This window comes from Pelodiscus sinensis, chromosome 2 (genome assembly GCF_049634645.1).
Source record: "Pelodiscus sinensis isolate JC-2024 chromosome 2, ASM4963464v1, whole genome shotgun sequence".
In the NCBI taxonomy this organism is placed as follows: Eukaryota; Metazoa; Chordata; order Testudines; family Trionychidae; genus Pelodiscus; species Pelodiscus sinensis.
In genome coordinates, this window is record NC_134712.1 from 100,962,672 (window position 1) to 100,985,754 (window position 23,083).

The 23,083-nt window shown below is 40.9% G+C and overlaps 1 protein-coding gene and 1 long non-coding RNA gene across 4 annotated transcripts; one reads left to right on the forward strand and one right to left on the reverse strand.

Annotated features, from left to right (window-relative positions):
* Window positions 1-5,760: 5,760 nt before the first annotated feature.
* On the reverse strand, window positions 5,761-20,817 carry BLOC1S4 (biogenesis of lysosomal organelles complex 1 subunit 4). 3 transcript variants are annotated; one of them, XM_075921128.1, is made up of 6 exons: window positions 20,565-20,817; window positions 19,100-19,171; window positions 13,537-13,638; window positions 11,008-11,142; window positions 9,409-9,496; window positions 5,761-6,498 (listed from the first exon to the last, which is right to left on the reverse strand). In XM_075921128.1, exons 1-5 carry the CDS (start codon window positions 20,751-20,753, stop codon window positions 9,413-9,415), a joined length of 582 nt encoding a protein of 193 aa, XP_075777243.1. In that variant the 5' UTR covers window positions 20,754-20,817; the 3' UTR covers window positions 5,761-6,498; window positions 9,409-9,412. The 3 variants fall into 3 exon arrangements, with proteins under 3 accessions (XP_075777243.1, XP_075777242.1, XP_075777244.1); XM_075921127.1 differs by lacking the exon at window positions 9,409-9,496 and having other exon boundaries at window positions 20,565-20,813; XM_075921129.1 differs by lacking the exons at window positions 9,409-9,496; window positions 19,100-19,171.
* LOC142827149 (uncharacterized) lies at window positions 7,251-9,068 on the forward strand. Its single transcript, XR_012901607.1, has 3 exons — window positions 7,251-7,507; window positions 7,655-7,764; window positions 8,842-9,068. It is a non-coding gene; the product is annotated as an uncharacterized LOC142827149 (long non-coding RNA).
* Window positions 20,818-23,083: the final 2,266 nt, after the last annotated feature.

Consider the following 23,083-nt stretch of genomic DNA (forward strand, 5'->3'; position numbering starts at 1 on the left):
ACACCTTTAGCATCTCCTTTTAGGAAAAGAACGTGGCTGTCAAATCTTTGAGTCACTGTGAGCTAAATTGCCATCTCCTACCTATCAGCTCAGGGAAGCAATTTTTATGATCATAAGGCTCAGGGATAACAAAATAGTGACCTGCTCAAAGCGTGAAGGTACTTTATTTACTTTGAAGAGGTATAATGATTTTTTACAGTATGCTTTGATTAATATTTTGGTGTGGTATCCAGTGGTTTTAAAAAAAAAACGGTGCTGATACTCCAGGGGAAAAGTTGTTGAGCCAAAAAAAAAAAAAACACCTCGGGTGGGACATTTGCGTACAGAGGTGCCGGTACACTTCGTTCTTTCCAGGTAAACTCTGACTGAAGGTGTCGGTATTGCGTACCAGGAAGTACTATCATAAAAAAAGCACTGGTGGTATCTATTTTTAAAGTGAAAAGATGTGTTATGAAATCATTAAGCATAATACAGCTGGTAATTAGGAAGTGCAAGATGAAAGATTATCCATGTAGTGTAACTTGGTCATATGGTATGTCTTGATTTATATATAAATTATTATGAAGGATAAAAATGTATGTGTGTGAAATTAGTGTTAATGATGCAGCACTGGGAACTTTAACTTTTGTATCTCCTGTCCTTTTTAAAAACCTGTGCCAAGTTTTCATAATGTAGTTGACAGTTTATTTTCTAGAGTGTTAATCCCCTCCAAGGGAGGTAAGTAGTGGTAATGAAAGACAAATGTTCACTGCAAAACCTGCTTCCTTTCTTAGCAAAGTTTTTATGAACCAATTTAAGTAGCACCAGCCAGCAACCTTTAATTAGGATTAAAAATGTGCATGCTGAACAAATGCTTCTGCAGGGTATGGAAGTTAAAACACCCAACCACCCAGTAAAATATTTTTATGTGACCATACAATTTTCAAACATTTGTAACTTCATGACTTCTGATCAACACTTTGCAAAGTTTGGTCTGGATGGTCCCCACACCTGTAATGGGTTCTGTCACAACCAGCCCTCTAAACTGCGGGGCCTTTATGCTGTTCAGCTGTGGATCATACCCTTCACACTAGTTACTTGCAGCAACTCTTCCATTCCTGAGTGTCTCCAAGTATGTGCTCCTTGAGTTTTTAACTACCCTCCACTCTGACTTTTGTCCTCTGGTTTGTCACCTCCAAAGATATGAACCCACCTATTCTTCCCAGTTGTCAACACAATCATGCTCCACACAGTTTGCAGCACAGACTTTGGTGTAAAAAATAAAAATTACTTGACAGAAAAATCAACTTCAAAGCTGAAATAGCCAGGGAAACAAGAGGTTACACAGAAACTAAACAGAGGCAACGTTACAGTTTACATTAGCAAATTAATACACCCTTAATACAAGTTAACTATTGCCTCTAAACATTTTTCAAGCATACCACCTGCCCCAGAAAAGACCCAGGCTTTTGACTGTTCATCAGGTCATACCACTCCCATCCCACTTCTCTCCTCTCAAGCTATGGTGACTCATGGTTCTGCAGCATAAGAAAATTCTAGCAGGGGTGGCTCAATGTCTTCCCATTCATTGTAACAGTTTTGTTGTACAATAGTAAGAACTTATAGTCAGTCTCAAGTGGGTGGCGAAGCAGCCCCTGCTTGCATGATTTACCCAGTACCCCAGTCTGGGCCGGAGGGAGGAGGGGGGGAGGGCACACGTTATGAACAGTTTTATAGACCTGCAAATGCATAACCATGGTTTGTATAGATAGCACACGATGCTACAGTTCAGAACATGTTGTGCTTGCATATAAAGCCCTACTTGGTATACTATTTTAGTACAATAGCATGGTATGTAATCAGTTGCTTCAACTACTTATTCTTTGAAGCTTGACCCTCCTCCGTGTCTCATTCTCTGCTTAAGGTATTTGGGGCACTAGTTGTCACAGAAGCGTTTGGTCTATGAGGCATCATCAGTGCAGCTTACCATTGCCTTCTGATTTCTAGTAGGTAAATGGGAACTGTGTACTCTCTCATATAGACATGGGCTGCATCTAGATTGGCATGATTTTCCGGAAATATTTTTAATGGAGAAGTTTTCCGTTGAAAGCATTTTCGGAACAGAGCGTCTAGATTGGCACGGACGTTTTTCCGCAAAAGCACTTTTTGCGGAAAAGCGTCTGTGCCAATCTAGATGCGCTTTTGTGCAAAAAAGCCCCGATTGCCATTTTCGCGATCGTGGCTTTTTTGCGGAAAACAAATCAGAGCTGAGCTGTCTACACTGGCCCTTTTGCACAAAAGGGACTTTTGCCTGAACGGGAGCAGAATACTATTTCTGCAAGAAGCACTGATTTCTTACAGTAGGAAGTCAGTGCTTTTTGTGGAAATTCAAGCGGCCAGTGTAGACAGCTGGCAAGTTTTTCCGGAAAAGCGGCTGATTTGCTGGAAAAACTGGCCAGTCTAGACACAGCCATGTAGATTGGTGATGCTGGAAACTAGCTTCACACAGGCTCCCTACGTGACTTGGTAAGTAGTCGACACCTGAACTAGGGGCCTATGCACCACCAACAATGCAAGGGGCAAACTGGCTGCTTAACAGGGATCCACGGAATCCAGCATGCCCTCAGTAAGCTGTCTAAGCTAGCTAGTAGTGAAAAGGACTGGTGTTAGGCCAAGATCCCCAAATCAGGTGCCATGTGACCAGGAATTGTCATGGATGGTATGGAGGGAAGCATTCATCGTGGCTCAGGATTCTCAGCTGTGAACCCTCTAGGTGCGTAAGACAGACCACCTACTGAGAAAAATCACCCCCCCCCCTTTAAAACCCAATCTCATTACTGCCAAGGGCCTAGTGGGAAGAACACTCACCAAGGATGAGGGAGATCCGTTTTCAAATTGCAGCTCTGGAGTAGGAACTGGTTCCCAGGTTGTCACCTTTCTTCATGGTTCCTTGACCCTGTCCACCAAACTGCTACAATCACTCCTGTGGGACCTTGTCCACATTGCATAAATAAACTATTACTTTCTGTAATTGGTCTTTGAAATGTGTAGGTCCATGCTACTAGATACCCCAATTCCAAATGGTTGCCTTAACACCCATAGGGGGTAACACCAGTGCCTTATGACCCTTGAATACCAAACAGTGTATAAAGAGCAGTACACACACACACTCTCTCTCTCTCTAGTTCCTTTCTACTGGAATCTTAGCTGACCCATTCCACTGTGTTGGGACTGGGGTGTGTAAGGACAGGTCTGTGGGGTGTGTAATGGATATATGCAATACATCTTGAAAAACAGTTATGAAAAGCATAGAACTGGAAGGAACCTCAAGAGGTCATTAAGGCCATCCCCTGCACTCATGGAAGGATCAAGCACCAGGTAGGTGTTCATCTAACCAGCTCTTAAAAATCTCCAATGATGGAGATTCCACAACCTCCGTAGGCAATTTATTTCCATGCTCAACCACCCTGACAAAGTTTTTCATGCTGTCCAACCTAAACCTCCCTTGCTACAATTTTTTTCTTTTGCAAGTGTCACATTGTTGACTCATATTTAGTTTGTGGTCCACTATGACTCCCCCAGATTCCTTTCTGCAGTACTCCTCCTTAAACAGTCATGTTTTTGCCTGCTTGCATGTGTCTGTTAACCTTAGGTGATGCCCAAGCTATTTTTTATGGATGTGGGATTAGGAGTTGCATTTAAACTAGGCATGCAGGACTGCTTGCTCACATTAATATCTTATTGTCATGTGGTAACAAGAGGGTAAAGGTTAGCAAATGTGATAAATGAAGGCCACCTTGCTGGTCTGCAGTTGGCCACCATAGCAACACTTCCCTCATATGCTGTTGACTTGAGGAAGCTGAAACCTTTCTTAGGGTTTGGAGTCTAAACATGTTCCGAGCGCTTATACTTCTTTGCGACTGAGGGGAATCACCTCCAGCCTGTGCCTGCCAGTAAAGCCTGTGCAATCTCCTGGAAAGAGCAGCAGATAAACAACCTCAAGCCACCTGAACCAGTGTCTCCGGTGGGCAGAGAGCAGCCAAGTATGCGGATGTAGCTAATGCTATTCTCTTTGTGTAAGTCCCAACAAATCAGACAGCTGCTCCAATAGGTGCTGGAATTAGGAATGCTGGGGGCATGACAGCACTCCCTGGCTTGAAGTTTCATCACATGCAGTGTAGGTTTGTTCAGTGGCTTTCAGCAGCTCCCCCCTATTAAAAACTATCCATGCACCAACTGCCTGTCCCTGTATGTTGATCAATACGAGAGGGAGGCTCAGTCATGGATATAGGCCAATAACATCCAATGGGCTTGAAGCCAGTGGACTTTGGCAAAAGCTCCCCTGGTAGTGGGCAGAGTCCCAAGCCTATTATTGACAATGTTAAAAGAAAGGACTCCCATGGGACCAAAACCAGTACCACTAATTACAAACTAGGCTAATAACTTGCTATAAAGACACATAGGAGCAATAAGATGAAGCACAGTATGCTCTGACCACTGATGGTAAGAAGAATTGAAAGGTGTGTAGGTTGGCTCTGCCCTTTCCTTAATTTGAGGCACAAGAGCAGAAAGGGTGCAGGCATGGTCACCTCTACAGGTACTGCCAGGGAAAACTCCAGCACTGTTGCACTAGGCATACACATGCTTAAGAGTAATGGGCATATGCGGTCACTCAAAAACATTAAATATGCACTGGTGCAGGAAGTCAAACTTGGGTTGTCCACATGAGGGTCCTAACCACTGGCTCAAGCACCCTTGTGCAATTAGTTTACTGTTTATATAAAGTGGAAGTTTCAACAGGAGATCTTGAGACCAACCCTGGAATACCCCGTAACCTGATGGTTCGGGCACGCTCCTGGGACTTGGGAGATCTGTGTTTTGAGTCCTCACTCCAAACTAGGTAGAGCAGGGATCTATATCTGGGTCCACTTCCTAGCTGAATGCCCTAACAACAGATCTATTAGTTATTCTGGGAGTGAATATACCTGTAAGTGGGTAGTTGGAACAACAGCATGACCAGATTGAAGGATTGATGCTAAACTATATAATTTATGTAAACCACCAACACAGCAAACAAAGCTATGTCTTCCTATATGTAGGTTGTGTTCTTGCCACGTGAAGTAGGTGATAGAGAACCCAGGTGGTGCATCTATGATTCTGGCATTCCCTAAAGCACAAAGACTTGGTAAGACTAGCAAAAAGAATTAGGCACAGTTATCCCTTTCCTTCTGTAGATGTACAGCTAACACTTTCCCTTCACAGCAGACTACATGGAAAGGCTCCATTAGCTTCACTGGAGTTGCAGAAATGCATCTATATGTGACTTTTGATCTAAATATTCTTTCTGGAGATTATGCACAAGGAAGAAGGAACACGGCTTGACTCTTCAGTTGTTGGGGAGAGTTTCAAGGATAACAGCTAGAAAAAAAATCCTATTTGAAAATTTGATCTGAAAGGCAATTAAGTATGAATATGGAATACAAATCCAATGTATACAATCCACCTTCCACACCAGAACCGCCCTTTTCCCCAGCCATGTGGTTCTACTATCTCTGAAAGAGGCCCCCCAATGAGACTGGGGCATTATCAGCTCAAAGACAGGCACCGCATCTATCATACCACTTATGTGGGTCTTGGATTTCTCCTCGCTGGAGCTTAACTTTTGAGATTCAATGTGATCTTTGCTCAATGCCTTAATACTGGAAAATTCATAGAAACATGCACCCCATAGGCAATTTTAAGCTCATATGATCACAAACCATAACCACTTAGAAACATCCATACAAATAAACTACTTCAACTTTAATTACATCCTTTTAATTACAAGAGCTTTGGTAATCGTACATATATAATTTTGGCATTATTTACAAAAGTCAAGGTTGTATACATGTATCAAATAGAACTTCCAAGTTTATATTTTTATCCTTGACATTATAGAAGTCATCACACTGCTGTTCTCAGAGTCTGGTGGAGATAGCAGTTCAGAGTATTCCAACATATTTTCAGTCTAGTACATTTCTCTCCCAGATGTTGAAGAACAGGACCTGAGCCATTCCTAGGAGACAATGTATAGAACTTTGTCCTTCTTTCATATCAGTCACCACAGGTGCTACTTGTGGTATGTTAACACTGGCAGCAGCACAGAAATTAAAGTACAAAAAAAGACATTTCTCCTATTTATCTATTTTCCTACTAGAGTGTGTTTAAGGAGTTTATAAGCCTTGTTTTAGAAAGACTTTTGTAATCATATATAATACATAAAAAATAACTGAAACAGCTTATAGACAATGGTGGCACACAGTCAGGATGGCAATCTGCCACTGATATGCATAGAAAGGCAGCAACTTGGATGCTAGCATTACTTTCATTCATTTGCCATTCTTTCTTCTGGATGATACATGTCAACCAAAAGCAAAATCATGAATAAGATGGCTCACTGAGACAGGGAAAGTAGTCTTCAGTCTTGAAAAGGGGTGGAGGCTCATACAGGGTCTGGTGTTGCCTTGAGGAAGATGATTTCTGTGATTAAGAAACATTTTATTTGATTTTTGCCTTTGCTTTACCACTTTTTTAGTTCAGTTATGTAATGAGCTATATTTGCACAAAACATTAACCTCAAGCCTTTTGTCTCTTCGTAACTGACAAGAATTTCTTTGTACAAGCTGCACAGTTCTTACAAAAATTGCCTTTTCTTTACATTGTTTCTATAGTCTGTGTCTGGACGAGGAGAGACAGACACACACAGATTGTTTTTTGTTAATGAAGTTACTATAATAAAATGAAATGAGATATTTGGTTATTTTATATCCCAAAAATATTGCCTCTAACTTCTTGATCAACTATGTGAAACTTTATTATCAAAAGCTTCAGAGGGATAACCAAGTTAGTCTGTAAGTAGAAAAATTTAAAGAACAACAAATAGCCTAGCAGCACCTTAAAGACTAACAAAACATGTAGCTGGTATCATGAGCTTTCGTGAGTACAACCCACTTCTTCAGATGACAAAGTACATAATTAAAGAAAAGAAGAAATAACCTGACATTAATAGACTAGAACAGTGTTTCTGAAAGCGTTCAGCAAAATCACTTTCAGAAACACATTAACTGGCAGCCCCAGTTCATTTATTTACTGGTGCCGCAGCCATGGAGCCTCACAGCTCCATTTTGTCCTTTGCAGCCACAGGGAGTCATGAGAAGCGGTGGTCTGGCTCACCTTGGCTACAAAGGATGAAACCGAGCCAATGGGAGCCGCGAGTAAATAAACAAACTGGGGCAGCCAGTTAATGTGTTTGAAAATGATTTCGCTGAATGCTTTCAGAAACACTGGACTAGAGCAACACTGCAACTTAAAAGTAGTCTATTAAATATTTTTTAAAAATATGAACTGTAATGAAATGATGTAACAAATGTTATATGTATGTAGGATGGTGAGGAGACATTACTGTTAACTGACATTTTTTACTTCCTTTAGGGCAGAAATCATATGACAGATGGAGACCCACCTCAGAATCAAGCTAATTCATACATAGGTACAGAATATGATTTTTATTTTTGTATATAATTATGATGAAAATGCCAATGTTTACTTTGAAGAATGTTAAAAATATCTATTTATATTCACACTTGTGTGAAATTATGGAGTTTAAGAATTTATTTTCATTTTTACAAATTTTCAGTTGCAAAAGGGGATAACAGATGTAATGACAGGAAACACTGAGATTCAAAGAGTTAAAGCTTTTAACCATTAAAACTCAAGTTGTCAACACCACATATCAAAATATACAAAGTAAGTATTCTTAATTCAAACTAAGTTCTCATGCAATATTTTTCATACTTTGCCTAAATTTAGATGGTCATTAGGGATGTCAAGAAGTGGTTATTTAGGTAACTGTGTAATCACTGAAAATCTCAGAATTTACATGCTATGCTGCAGGCTCTGCAATAGAAAGCTTATACTGCAGAGCCCATAGTGCATCTGGCTCCCCAGAACCAGAACCAGAGCCAGCTGGCCCCATTCCCAAGGAGCTAGCTGCAGGCTCTGCAGTATAAACTTTATACTGCAGAGGCAGCCACAGTGCAGGGTGGCAGATGGCTCCTTAGGAGTGGGGGCGAGAGCCTGCGTATAACTGTTAACAATAACCAATAAACCCAAGCTTATCAGTTATTCTATTACATCCCTAATGGCCGTAGATTTAAATCTTTTTTCAGTGTGTGTATACACTGAAACCAATGTTTACTGACATTTACTGATATAAATCAAAGCCTTCCAAGCCTACTCATGTGGCTTCATGATTTATAACTCCCAAAGGTTAGATTAAATTGCTGATTTTTTTTTAAAAGAACATACAATATATAAAAAAAAAAATCTAATGATTTTTCAGTTTGCACACTCATGCACAGATATGGATCTGTTAAATAATGACACTGTTAAAAATAAAAAAAGCCAGTAATGTACATAAATACGAATTTTTAAATACTAACTTTTTAAAAAACATTTTTAAATGAATCATAGGAAATTGTTTTTGCTAAAGAAAGTCAAAAGGCAAAACTGATGATGCTCTCTGTATACTCAAACTTTCCTAAAATATAGAAAAATATTTTATTTCTGCATGTTTTGGTAACTTGTAAAAGTCTGTTTTGTCTTTTTAAAAAGCTGGGCTGGGCAACCTAAATAATTTCGTCGTAAGTAACTGAAATAAATCCATCAACTCAGTATTTCCTTAAACTTATCCAAACTATTGATATCGCAATGCAAACATCTGACAAGAATATTGACAAAGTGCCATTTAATAATTTACTTTAGTATACCCTTTGTAATCATTAGGGTCTAAAATTTAAATTAGTTTACCCTTTGCTTTCACAGGCTCCTCACTTTTGTAGTAATGAAACTGACCGCAGCAAGGAAGAAAGTGAACTTCATTTGGGAAGTATGAGGACAATCCTTTGACACTTCGGTTATAGGAAAATTTAATAAAACTGTAAACAAACTTGCTTATCAGCAATTCACAACATAAATGTGACAAATGGCAATTTGCTATATGGCTTGCATCCCTAAAAGAAAGTCTTTGCTAAATTTAGAAAAAACAAACGGATACCATCAATAAGTGATTTTTTTATCTAGCATTGTAAAAACATGTAAGATAACTGAAAAATTCTAGGAGTCTTTTTCTACTGTGTGCAGTTTCTACTATGTTGCATCAGTTTTTCCATACTGCAAAGTGGAAGAGAAAATATTTTTAAAACACAATTAAGGCGACAAAAGTTGTCCAAAGAACACACGAGCAGGCAAAGTATCAAACTGCTTTTTACACTGAGTGTCCTGATAAGTGAATAAGTATAGTCACTTAAGTCTGCTCAGTGCGCAATTCAAATTTTAGCAGTATAAAAAAGCCTGCCCCCTCAGTAACATTTGGAGGTGAGGGAAACTTACATTCTCACAACCTGGGTATGACCAGTGTCCCAACAGGAGCAGAAGTTCTGAGAGTCTTAAAACGAGATTGAATACTAGGGATGTCAGCCTGTCGATGAACACACAATTAACCAATAATTGTATACAGAGGCAGTAGTGTGGGTTGGCAGCAGCCCCTGTCTTTGAGGGGGGGAGGGGGTCTGGGAGCACATTGGTTGCCAGAACTGCCCCCAGGGTCTATCGAATAGTCATGTAACTTCTAAGATTTCATCCAGTTACACAACATCTAATATTGCCACTGAATACATCATTTAACAACCAAAACTTCCTTCATATGAGGGATTTGGTAAAAAAACAAACAAATAAATAAAGCCTGGAAAATGAAAATAATTGCAGCCAAAGAAGTTCAGTCAAAAATGAAAGATTTTCAGAAAGTTGACAGCAGGTGAAAAAAAGCTATGATGCAAGTCTTAGGATAATTAATGTTTGCTATAGCCTATGAATTATTGTTTATTGCTGCAATCCTGCAAACATGTAAGTAGTTGCTTAAATTTATGCACGTGAATAGTCTGTTGAAGAACCCATGCATGAAAGAAACTATGTTCAGAAAAGGGCTCAGTAAAAATGGCATCTTCGTTCTTAAAAGATTTGGTCTAAACGCATCTCTATATTTGGCCTGCACTTCTACAGTGGAGAGATTTGGATTCTAGTTCAGTTTGTACATCAACAAAAATTAATTAATTTTCAACTACAGAGTTTATTACTAGAGTAATAAATGTTCAGCTAATGCATAAAGTTCAATCTAGAACACAACCTGACTTTCAGATCCTACTGTTCGAATAAAATTATATAATAATCTCTTTAACCAATAAACTGTGAAAAATTGATAGCCACAGATAGTCTAGCACTCCAGTGCCTTTTTTACACAGTAGAGCAGCCTTGTCATAGCTATGAATAAAAAATTGTAACCGTAATATTATATAAAAGCTATTTTTATTGTAACAAGCAAACAATGGGATCCTTGTCCATACCTGGCGGTTCTAGGTGCTACTACAATACAAAAAGAAAAATTGCTAAATGGCTTAGAAAAATAAGCCCTGTCCTGAAATATTTTTTCTTTTCAAAACTGCAAAATACATTATCACTTCCATTTTATAAACAACGCAAATGAGGCACTGGGAGGTTAAATACATAACTTGCCCAAGGCTGCACAGTTAGTGTCATAGAAGGGAACAGGTTTTCTGACCTCAACCCTCAGCCATGTGTGAGACACAATAGTTTTCTATTGTGTAGCTTTCTAGCCATGCATAGTCCTTCACCTCCCTCCCAGTGAAGTAGTTTTTCTAATATGCAACTTAGACGTCCCCCACTGAAACCTGAGACCATTGCTTTCTGTTCTGTCAATAGCAATCAAGAATGGGCCATGTAACACTGTAGGCACTCTTCTCATGCCACACTCTCCATAAACTCATCAAGCTCAGTCTTGAAACTAATTGGTGTTTTTGCTCCCATTATTCTCTTTGGAAGACCATTCCAGAACTTCACTGTAGCCTCATTCAAAGTTACCAGACACATACTTCATTCAAAGCCTCATTCAAACCTTGACAGACACATACTTACGTTAAGAAAAGGTGGTACACTGATAGTATGTAAAAATTTTTTAAAGGTGTTTGGAAAAGTTCCAAGGTCTGTTTCTGCTTTTGTGACCTGCTCCTCCAGTACAGCCACATTATTTCCAACCATTTTTACAAAGGCCTAGTTGGAAACAAAACCAAACCTTTATTCATCATTTTGTAAGAGCATTTCCCAACAAGATGTCTGAAGAGGTTCAGATTAGGTGGAAACTAAAATATAATTGCAGGTAACAACCCCAAAAGAGCATAAAATAGTATTTTTGTGTCATCTCCATTGTTAAATTTGTGCCACAAATGACCCACTTGTGCAACCTTCTACATGTGGAACCTGATAATTTGGAAGTTGGGTAGAATAAGACGGACCAGTTTTTTTTAAAAGAGACTATAAAAGTACTTGCATTCAGCAGGCTGATTTAATGCAGTGAGACAAGTGTACAGCTTTATTTAACTGAAAGTGGTAAAACGCTTGTTTACGTAAAACAAAACTTTCTCTTGGGAAGTAGCAATACACAAACTGTTATCGTACTTTAATTGTTTTGCATAGCACTTGCTCTGAAATTGCTTCTATGCCAACAAGTTTCTGTGGCGCTCAGATGTGGACAAGAAAGTTTAGGCTTTCACATATTTAGTGACAGATTTTAAACACGTCTATTTTTAAAGAGCTATGCTCATTATAATTTAACAAACAAAAATTCTATTAAAATAAAATTCAATTTTTAAAAATAAGTGATTATTAGCCATCCTTGTAAAAAGTGCATGTCTGGTTAACTTCCCATACACATCCTATCAGTTTAATTCTGCTAACACTAGTCTGGTCCATTTTGCCTCTCAATCACCATGCTGTGGCATTCACTTGTAAGGATGTAAAGAATTAACTAATTAACCAGTTAACCACTTCCTAAAGGTGATTCTTACCAGGTAACCAGTTAACTGACAGCCGGGCCAGGCTGGAACAGTCACCTGTGGAATCATGGTTAACCGTAATATTTAAATGGTTAACTTTTTTTAAAAGGAATTTTACATCCCTCTTCATTTGTACGGGGCATGGGCTTGTTTTACAAAGCAAAGTTTGCAGGTTTAAAAGCAGAAGAGAGGGCAAAAATCTTTGCTGTCAATTTGACACATATGGACAAACAGATTGAGAGATTCATTGTTGTCCCACTGCTGAACACCCACTAGGAAATTAGTAATTGTGTATGGTTTCAGGGCAACAAGTGCACCAAACTGTGGCTGTAGCATTCTGTTTCCTCATGTTATTCCCATGTTGGATTTTAGATCAATATGCTAACAGTGAATCAAGTCAAAGACATTCTGAAACAAACGCATATATAACCCACTAACTCCCCATTCATTTTAGAATTGTCTTTCCAGGTTTTAACACAAATCCAATGACTTCTTTCTGCTGTCTTCACAATCCTAGCCTCTCTTCCTCTGCACTGATCACTCAATGAACTCCTGTCCTTCCACAATGATGGCATAAGAGTCTTCTAATCCACAGCTCCCAGTAGCTGAAACTGTTCCTGTATCACTATTTCAAATCTTAATAGTTAATATTCTTCATCGCCTAAGTGGGGTAACATTTTCAAAAGCACCTTAAGTGATTCCATACCGTTGATTGTCACTGAATTTTAGGCACCTAAGTGCCTAAATCACTTTAGAAAATAGGATTTTAACCTATGTTATGTAGGTGCTTTTGCAAATGTTAGCCTGGAACTCAATTTTCATTGTATTCCACTGTTTAACTCTGAATTGTTCCATGAGAAACTCTGTATGAAAGATACTATCAAAAATTATAAGTGGTATTATTGAGTTGAAAAATCTGCCTTGCTCCAAATAGTGAGCATGAACATAAATGAAGATACTCAGTTCAAGAAACCTGGCAGTTTCAGGAAATCACACACACCAAAAAAATCTATTAATTCCCCACATTAAACCTGTATTAAGATGTGGATGTTAATTACCTTTAATAGTTAGTCAACAACATTTCTCATTCTCTCAGATAAAAACTAAGTAAGTTATAATACTGTACAAAATGCATGTACAATTCTCACATGTACCATATTGGAACACTACTGTGATAAAACATACAGATGACTAGTGCACTGATTTAAAGAAATGAATTGGTTTTTGTTCGGTTTATATCAACGCTGGCTTATTGAACGTGTTGACACACACACACACACACACACTTAAATTCAAACAAATTTTGAATTTAAGTATGTGCTTCCTATAGAATTCCAGCATCTAATCAACAGGAACAGTTAAGCATTAGTGACTGGCACATTCAGCCAATTAATAATGTAATGCTCAGCTCCCACATTACTAGTTGATACCTTGTATGGAAAACACTGGCTTACAGGTGTAAACAAAAAGGCAAAAAAATAACAGGCTTGCTAAATTCAGCATGAGAAACTTTTTGAAGCATATAAAAAGTCTGCAACTCTGACTTAAAATATGCAGTTTGCAACATCCCCTTGAGAAAAGGAATATAAATAAATGACATCAACATACATACCTCTAATTTGTCAATCTTTCTATATATCTGTCTCATTTCTGTAGCTTTTGTATGAACTTGAGGTACACTTTCATTGACTACTTGAGAAGTCTCACTTCGAATCTAAAAACAATCCAAACAAATTACATAAAATTAAGTGTATACTATAATGACTATGTCTGCACAATAACTTTGATATATTCTAATACTGAAGTTAGTGACATCTAGTTAAAGCCACTGAATCTTGACGGTTGTAAACAAATCAATACAGGTATTGTCTGTGTTAACACATGCAAGCATTTGTTGGTCTCATAAGTATTTCCAAATAGCACAGGTCTCTGCCAATGATGAAAAATAGAAGCCAAAGTGCAATAAAGTTGTGCACTTTCAACACTTTTCATTCAAAAATGACAAAACACTTTAGAAAGTGTTTAAAGTGTTAACATTAAACCTATTTGATAGATCAAAAAATGGGGATGCTGAAAAGTTAACACACCACCATAGTGTCTCTGTGATTTTGAATCTCAAGAGCATGAGATTCAAGTGCAATTTTTATCGTAGTTACACTGAACACATTTCAAGCTTTTCCTAAGGTATCCATGACTGTAATATGATTCCTGCCATTCAGATAGAGGACAACCTATTTTATTAATATGAGGTGCTATTTCTGCTAGGAAGCTTTTTATCTTTTCGGTCTCTCCTCTGACTTGCTTCTTTTTTCTTTCCCTTAAGCTCAACAACCAAACAGTTTTCTCAAACAACTGAATATGCCAACCTGCAGCAACATCTTATTGAAGTTAGCTTTTCTTGGAGAAGTATAGAGACACAAAAAATATGTGAGGTGTGCAGTTTTGCTCTGTCAATGATATTACAAGAGCAATACCAAAATGTAGAAAACACCTTCCTCACAGTGGGCATATGAAGCTACATCACTTGTAAGGTACTTTTTAATCAGAAGAAGGTGCTATGGGATCTGATGGGTCTCTTCTGTGGTGCAATACCAAGGGTAGTTAGGGGACATCTTTAAATATTATTTCTGTCCAAGACAAGCAAGCTGCTTTTACTCACTGTCTCTGGCTCTCTTTTTTAGGCATTTGGTTCCAAGTAAAGGATGCAATTCTGAAGTTGTCTTATACCAGAGGTTTACACCTTGAGAGATTCATGTCCCATGTGAACCTCCTTCAACACAGGGAAAGCGTGTGTTGAGTTTGCAGCTGGAATCCCCATATCCAGGGAGGAGGCTCACATACTGTGTGTGAGAAACAAAATACAGGACTATGTAGCACTTTAAAGACTAACAAGATGGTTTATTAGATGATGAGGTTTCGTGGGCCAGACCCACTTCCTCAGATCAAATAGTGGAAGAAAATAGTCACAGCCATATATACCAAAGGATACAATTAAAAAAATGAACACACATGAAAAGGACAAATCACATTTCAGAACAGAAGGGGGATGCGGGGGGGGAGGGGGGGAAGGAAGGTGAATGCCTGTGAGTTAATGATATTAGAGGTGGGGAAGGTTAGATGTCTGAGTTAATAGTATTAGAGGTGATAATTGGGGAAGCTATCTTTGTAATGGGTAAGATAGCTGGGGTCTTTGTTCAGCCCCCTGCGGAGAGTGTCGAATTTTAGCATGAATGCCAGTTCAGAGGATTCCCTTTCAAGTGCAGATTTGAATGTCTTCTGAAGTAGGATGCAGGTGAGTAGGTCATTGAGACAGTGTCCTTTCTGGTTGAAATGGCAAGCAACTGTTTTTTTCTTTGTGATCCTGTCTAATGTCTGTTTTGTGGGCATCGATTCTTTGGCGAAGTGTCTGAGACGTTTGTCCAATGTACATAGCAGACGGACACTTTCGGCACATGATAGCATAGATTATATTTCTGGAGGCGCAGGAATATGTATTCTTGATCTTATAACTCACTTGGTTAGGCCTAATAATGGTGTTAGCAGAGTGAATATGTGGACAAAGCTGGCAGCGGGGTTGGTTGCAAGGGAAAGTACCAGGGTTGGTATTAGTGTGGTATGTCCTGTGGTTGTTGGTAAGAATCATCTTGAGGTTAGGTGGTTGTCTATAGGAGACTATGGGTCTGTCTCCCAGAGCTTCTTGGAGTTTAGTGTCCTGTTCCAGTATAGGCTGTAATTTATTGATAATGTGTTGGACAGGTTTAAGTTGGGAGCTGTAGGTGATGACAAGTGGTGTTCTATTGTTGGTTTTCTTGGGTCTGTCTTCTAGTAGATGGTTTCTAGGTATTTGTTTGGCTCTTTCAATTTGCTTTTTTATTTCTCCGGGTGGGTAGTTGAGGTTTATAAATTCTTGGTAGAGATCCTGAAGTTTCTGGTCTCTGTCAGTGGGATTAGAGCAGATGCGGTTGTATCGAAGGGCTTGGCTATAAACGATGGATCGTATGGTGTGTGCTGGATGGGAGCTGGAAGCATGTAGGTAACTGTATGAGTCAGTGGGTTTTCTGTAGAGGGTGGTGTCTAATTTTCCATTGTTGATTTGTACTGGGGTGTCCAGGAAATGGATCTCTCGTGTGGAATGGTCCAGGCTGAGGTTAATGGTGGGGTGTAGGTTGTTGAAATCTCTGTGGAATGTCTCCAGTGTTTCTTGGCCATGCGTCCAGATCATAAAGATGTCATCGATGTAGCATAAGTAGAGAAGGGGTAAAAGGGGACGGGAGTTGAGGAAACGTCGTTCTAGGTCAGCCATAAAGATATTAGCATATTGTGGGGCCATGCATGTACCCATGGCTGTGCCACTGATCTGGAGGTATAAGTTGTTCTCAAACTGGAAATAATTGTGGGTGAGAACAAAGTTACATAGGTCTGCTATCAGGTTGGAAGTGGTGTCCTCTGGGATAGTGCTTCTAATAGCTTGTAATCCGTCTTCATGTGGGATGTTGGTGTATAGTGCTTCTACATCCATGGTGGCAAGGATGGTGTTATTGGGGAGGTTATCGATGTTTTGTAGTTTCCTTGGGAAGTCAGTAGTGTCTCGGAGATAGCTGGGGGTGTTGGTTGCGTAGGGTTTGAGGAGAGAGTCTACATAGCTGGATAGACCAGTAGTGAGTGTGCCAATACCAGAGATAATGGGGCGTCTGGGGTGTCCAGGTTTATGGATCTTGGGAAGCAGATAGAACAATCCTGGTCGGGGGTCAGAAGGTGTTTCTGTGTGGATTTGTTCCCGAGTAGCTGTAGGGAGGCTTTTAAGGAGACAGAGTAATTTCTTTTGGTATTCCGAGGCAGGATCAGAGGAGAGAGGTTCGTAAAATGTGGTGTTGGAGAGTTGTCTGGTTGCCTCTTGGTTATAGTCGGCCTTATTCATTATGACCACAGCACCACCTTTGTCAGCTGGTTTGATTATAATGTCCAGGTTGTTTTTGAGACTCTGGACGGCATGTTGTTCAGCGTGGCTGAGATTGTGTGTCACATACTGTGTGTGTGAATTCCAGATGCCTGGAGTGACAACTTGTAAGAGAGGATGCTGCACGAACATGTGTGTCCACATGCTCAGTGACAGAAATGTAGCCGTGTTAGTCTGGTGTAGCGGAAACAAAATACAGGACTATGTAGCACTTTAAAGACTAACAAGATGGTTTATTAGATGATGAGCTTTCGTGGGCCAGACCCACTTCCTTACAAGGCTGGGCAGTTTCTGTGGGAATCGGCTGGCAGCAGGATGGTGGCACAGTGCTGGGTGTGCTGAGTAATAGTAACGGGGGTACTAGAAGACTCTGGGATCAGCATCCTCATACCCACATTACCCCAGAACACACACGGTGGAATTGGGTACCCGAAGAATCATAATAGCATACATGGGCTAACTTAAACAAGAAAAAAAGTTCTAAACCAGTCAGGGCCTTGTGCCCCCTGCTAATGTGGGACGGAGGGGAGCAGGTAAAGGATGAGTGGCATGTCCCAGAATTTGAAAAACGAGGTCTTAAATGTTTTTGTTATACATGATCACTAATCCTCATTATTTATATTGGGATACCGGATAATATCCAGTTAGCAATTCTGTGATCTTTTTATTGTTAAACATAGTAAAATAATATCATGAAAAATCTGAAATACATACATACATACATACATACAATCAAGTTGCAAAAAAACTACGAGAGTCTGTTTCAGTATTGTAAACATGCAATGCAATCTTATGGTCTGAATTCTGCATCTGTTAGAGACCCCTAAAAATTCAATAATGGCTATTAGTGAAGATGGTTAGGGTGTAACTCAATTTCTGACTGCCAGAAACTATGAGGAGAGGAAGAAATTGCTCCATAACTGTCCTGTTCTGTACTCTCCCCTTAAAGTTCTGGGATTGGACACTATTAGTGACAGGATACTGGGCAAGGTGGACAATGGTCAGACCCCACAGGGCAGCTCCCTTATGTTCTTAAATAATTTATTATGCTCATTGAACAAGAGTGACTGAAGTCAAACAGGAATACAAAACAATGTAATACTGATCATTAAAAGCACATCAGGTTAATAAGTGATAAACTAGCTTTCCTTTTATTTATTACCAAAACAAATCTTAGATCATTAGCCTGTCAAAATTCCACTTGCCTCAAAATATTTTTCTTTCCTGGGCAGGCATATAAAATACTTTCCTTATATTAAAGGTGAATTACTAACTTTTTTGTGCCTCAGCACGTTAATTTTCATTCACATTTTTCAAGGCAAACTTACCTTATTAGAACAGAGGAAGAATTAATAAAATTGAATGTACTTTTCAGTATTTTATTTATGCTATTTCCTATTTGCTTCTCTCTCAATTAAACCAAGCTTTTAAAACTCACTTTTGCCAATGGTCAAATAGCACTGAAATTCATGTTTTGGTTCTCATGTACTAGCCTAATACTGTAACATTTAGGTTGCAAACACTGCATGGCACAGATAGGTTTTTATTAAGGTCCATATACTAAACTTAAAAGAAATACTTCTACAGGTTGAACTTCTAAAATCTGGGACACTCTAGTCCAGCAACTTCTGTAGTCTGGTAGGACCATGGATATTGCTGGATCAGAGAGCCCGGCTGGCCAGGGTCAAGAGTGTAGCCCCAGCTGAGCAGGCTGCAGCAGGATGGCCCTGCAGCCAGGAGTACAGCTCCCAGTAGCTGGGGGCAGGATCCTTGACCTTCCCTGGTCTGGCAAATTCCCTGGTTCGGGACCACTCATGTCCCCAAAGTGTCAGACCAGGGAGGTCTAACTTGTATTAGTTTTAAGATGGGAAAAAATATTTTTATTAAAATTATGGGCCAAATATGACCAACAAATATGTCTCTGAATTGCTGTCACTGTACTGGCTACTATTTTCATAAAGGAGACTTGAACTACATGCTCAAATATACATGAGCAGTTACACACCTGTATTTATGCACACGTCTCATCACTGCATGCAAACTGGATAATTCTACGGTAACTGTTTGCACACCTAGACCTTTACACTAGTCATATTCTGGTTATTTCCCTGAAGGAAAAAAAAATCATCCACCCAATTTTTTGAGTACTAACTCTCTTCTCCCTCCTTCCCCCAAAATAGGCAGTACCCATACAAAAGTTAGAGAGATCAATACGTACCATGTCTAACATCCCCACAAATTCATCAACCCTGGTCAGCAAATCATCTAGACTCTTGTCTAAACTTTCAATCTGTAAAATATGTTATATTTTATGATGACAAGAAAACATAGATCACAACTAAAAATACACCTTAGTGAAACTGCCACTATTTTACCATTTCAAATCAACAAGATCTACCACAAATGACTAGTCACAAGTTCTTGTATGTTAAATCTATGCATGCGTAAAGTATGTCAACATAGTATATGTTAGTATTAGGGACGGGATAGCGTACAGGGTTAAGCAGTTACATGCATCCCCCACTGCTGCCTCTATCAGATAGGGATGTAATAGTGTAGTTAAATGATAAGCAAAAGTTTATTGGTTAATGCTATCAACTACATGCATCTCCCCATACCTGGCTCAATCCAGACTGCGTCCCAGGAGCTACCTGCTGCAGCACTGCATTCAAAGTATTTTAGGAGCCCTCAGCTCAGTCCTAGGTCGCAATGGGTCCCAAGAGCAACAAACAACAGTGGGTACCTCTCTGCCCAGCTCCTAAAATAGTTTTAATGCAGTGGAGGAGCAGCCCCTGTGACCTGGCATGAGCTGGGACTGAGTGCTTGCAATGCTAACCCTTACTGATTAATTTGTAGTCAGCAAATTTTTGTTGACTACATGCTTAACAAATTACATGCTTCTTAACATCCCTAGTATCAGAGGGAGCAGCATGGGTGGGGGGGGGACTTGGTAGATGCAGGGAGCTGGCTCTCACAGAGCCACCTCCCTCCCCCATGTGTCAACATGTAACCAGTGTTAGCATCCTGCTCTGCTGCAGGGAGCTGCTTCCGCCAGGCTCGCTGTGGCTGGGGTCCTGCCAGTCAGGCCCACCACAGGCTGGGGGAGGGGGTGGGGTAAGAGTGGGGTGGCCTGTTCCTGCAGGCTCTCAGATTAACTGGCAAGCAGGCTGGTAAGGGTTACCAGGTAACCTGTTAATCGTCTACATCCACAGGGGATGTGAAAGCGTAACTGCGCACACGGCTAAGCACAGAGCCTGGGCCCACCAGGTAACGCGCCCGGTGCGCGGGGGGAACTAGCCCCCCCCAACATTTAACCGCTGCTAAAAATATCCAACCGTTACCCGTTTACTTAAACGCAATTTAACATCCCCAGGGCCCGAAATCCACGTGTCCCCCACCCCCGAGAAATAAAGCGACCCCCCCAGCTGCCCTTTCCCGCAGTGCCTGCCCCGCCCCCTCGCTCACCTGCGCGCCCCTCCCCACGGCTTCCTGTGCGGCTGGAAGTAAAAACCGGGTGCCGGAGCCGAGCCTGGCGGACACGGAGCCACCATGTCTGCACCGGCGCGCGGCTGGACACGCGGCCCAGCGCCCTGTCTGGGAGCCGGCCCAACCGCCGCCCGCCCAGCGCGAGCGGGCCGCTACGGGGCTGCGCAGGGGACAAACCGCGCCCGCCCCGCCCTCACCTGCGCGCACAAGTCCAGCCCGGCCGGGAGCACGTAGGCAGCGTAGGTGGCGGCCGCGCGGCTGAGCAGCAGCTCTGGGGGTTCGCCCTCCTCGCCGATGCCCGAGGCGCTGCTGGGGCTCTGCGACACGTTGCCGCTGTCCCCACTCAGCCACGCGCCCGGCGGCTCCGCCACCTCCTCCTCCTCCATCCCGCCGCGCGCGCGCCCCCCACCGTGCGTTCGGTCTTCCGGTCACGCGGGGGAGTAGGCGGGTGGGGTCGCGCCGACGGCAGCCCCGTAGGGTCAAGCGCAAGAGCGAAACGAAAGGGCGGGGGCCGGGCGGAGCGTCACGTGAGTAGCAGCTGGCGCGTGGCTGAAGTTGAGTGCTCCAGGCGCGGTAGCTACAGCGAAGCCTGGTCCTGCCGCGTCCACAGCAGAGGTTGGCGCGTGCGGAACGGGAACCGCCCCATTGTCCAAGGGCTGCTGCTGGCTTTGGCCAGGTGCTTAGTAATTAAAGGTGCATGGCCAGTGTAACGTGGAAACCTCCTACCTTATAGGAATGTGCTACAGCATTGTAAGGGAGTGCTCCTGTAGAAACTGCTGCCAGCAGCAGCACAATCTTACATGTTGCAGTTCTATACATTTATGTTGAGAACAGCGCCCTGTAGCATTGTGCTACTCCAGGCAGTTTCTGATTCCCAGACTTACAACTCCTACGGGAAGGATCACTTTCTTAAAGGCAACAGTTACATAGTGTGACTCATGTGGACAGTAGGTAAGGCCAGGGGCAGTTTTTAATACTGGAGGTAGGTCAAGAGACAACTCTGGCTGTCCTCAGTGATCTAAAAAACAATATTTCCCCATTTTATTTGACAACAAAACCCTTTTAAACTCAAAAAAAAAATTTTGGTTTTGTGGAAGCCTTAATAAGGCTAATATGGAGCTGAAAAAGTAGAACACAAATAAGTAAGGATAATACACAAATGCTAAACGTCCTGAGATCAACATTTAGTTTAATTGCACAAACAAAAATCACATAATTTAATTATAAAAGTTTACTGAAATGTAAATTTCTCAAGGAACCCTTATTTTCACTTTGCGGAACCGCAGGGTTCCATGGAACACAAGTTAGGAAATACTGATCTAAAAACAATGTAGGAGTCCTGCAAAAAAGCAAATGTCATTGTTGAGCTGAACTCCAAGAATTTGCTAGACCTGGTGCAGTCTTAGGCTGTGTCTAGACTGGCCAGTTTTTCCAGAAAATCAGCTGCTTTTCTGGAAAAACTTGCCAGTTGTCTACACTGGCTGCTTGAATTTCCGCAAAAGCACTGACTTCCTACTGTGAGAAATCAGTGCTTCTTGCAGAAATACTATTCTGCTCCCGTTCGGGCAAAAGTCGCTTTGCTCCCAGTGCCTCTGGTCTGCTGGGGACCGTCTCCACAGCTGGTGGAGTGTCCCTCAGTGGTTAACCTGGTGAACACTAGTTAATCAAAACATTACCATAGATTATATAGGCAACAGATGGGCGGAGTAGAAGCAACTTGATAGGGTTTAGCGGCAAGATATAATGAGCACATAAGCCAATAAACTAAGATTACACAGAATCTCCACCCATTGCCAATTAAACATCAATAATACAGGTAGTTATTCCTAACAAGCTAAATAAGACAACAAACAAAACAAGCATTTGAATGGCAACTTTGTTGAAATTATGAGGATGATGCCGCCTTGCATTGGTGTAGTTCTTGGGGCTCAGGTTTATTATCTAGGATTAAAGGAGACAGTGAGATCTACTTCTGTGAAGTTTGTTTTAGTACCAACTAGGGTCTTACTGGAGTGAGGCCCTCTTGGAATGTGCTTGCCAGGGTGACCAGAGTCATGTTAGCTGCTTGCTCTGTGTGTTCCCAGGCCTCAAAGTTAGGATTTTAATAGGGGTTCTTAGCAGGATACCATGGACTGCCTCAGTTTACCCCTATTTTTCCTGTATAGAATTATCTAGCAAGATTACACTTCTACAGCTGTCATGTCTATCATCTGAAGGCTTCCTAGCAGAAATCTTTTCTCACACACAGTGTAAAATGTTAGATTTCAGTTAAAAAGCATCACTAAGCACACTTGTTGCATATGTACTGTTTGTCATCCCTCAGTTCTTCTGTCATTCCCTCTGGAGTGCATGGCACATGTGCCCATCTGTCACAGGCATCACACTGCACCATGGAGAATATTTGAGAAAATTAAATCAGAAAGTCACATTTACACAGATAATTTTCACAGATAAACATTTTGAAGTAATATTCCTTCAGCAGATAATTCCCGCAGAAGATGATTATGACCATTATTGGAAATACTTGCTACTGGGAATTTTACAATCATCATAGTACTTTAGCATTGAAATACATTCCTTAGAGATTGTGTCATCACCATTGTTATGCTTAAAAGAAGCACCCAGGATCTTTTTCAGGGGGATAAGGCAACACACCACATTTATTGAACATACATAGATCAATCAATACTTTATCATATGCATATGATACATTATA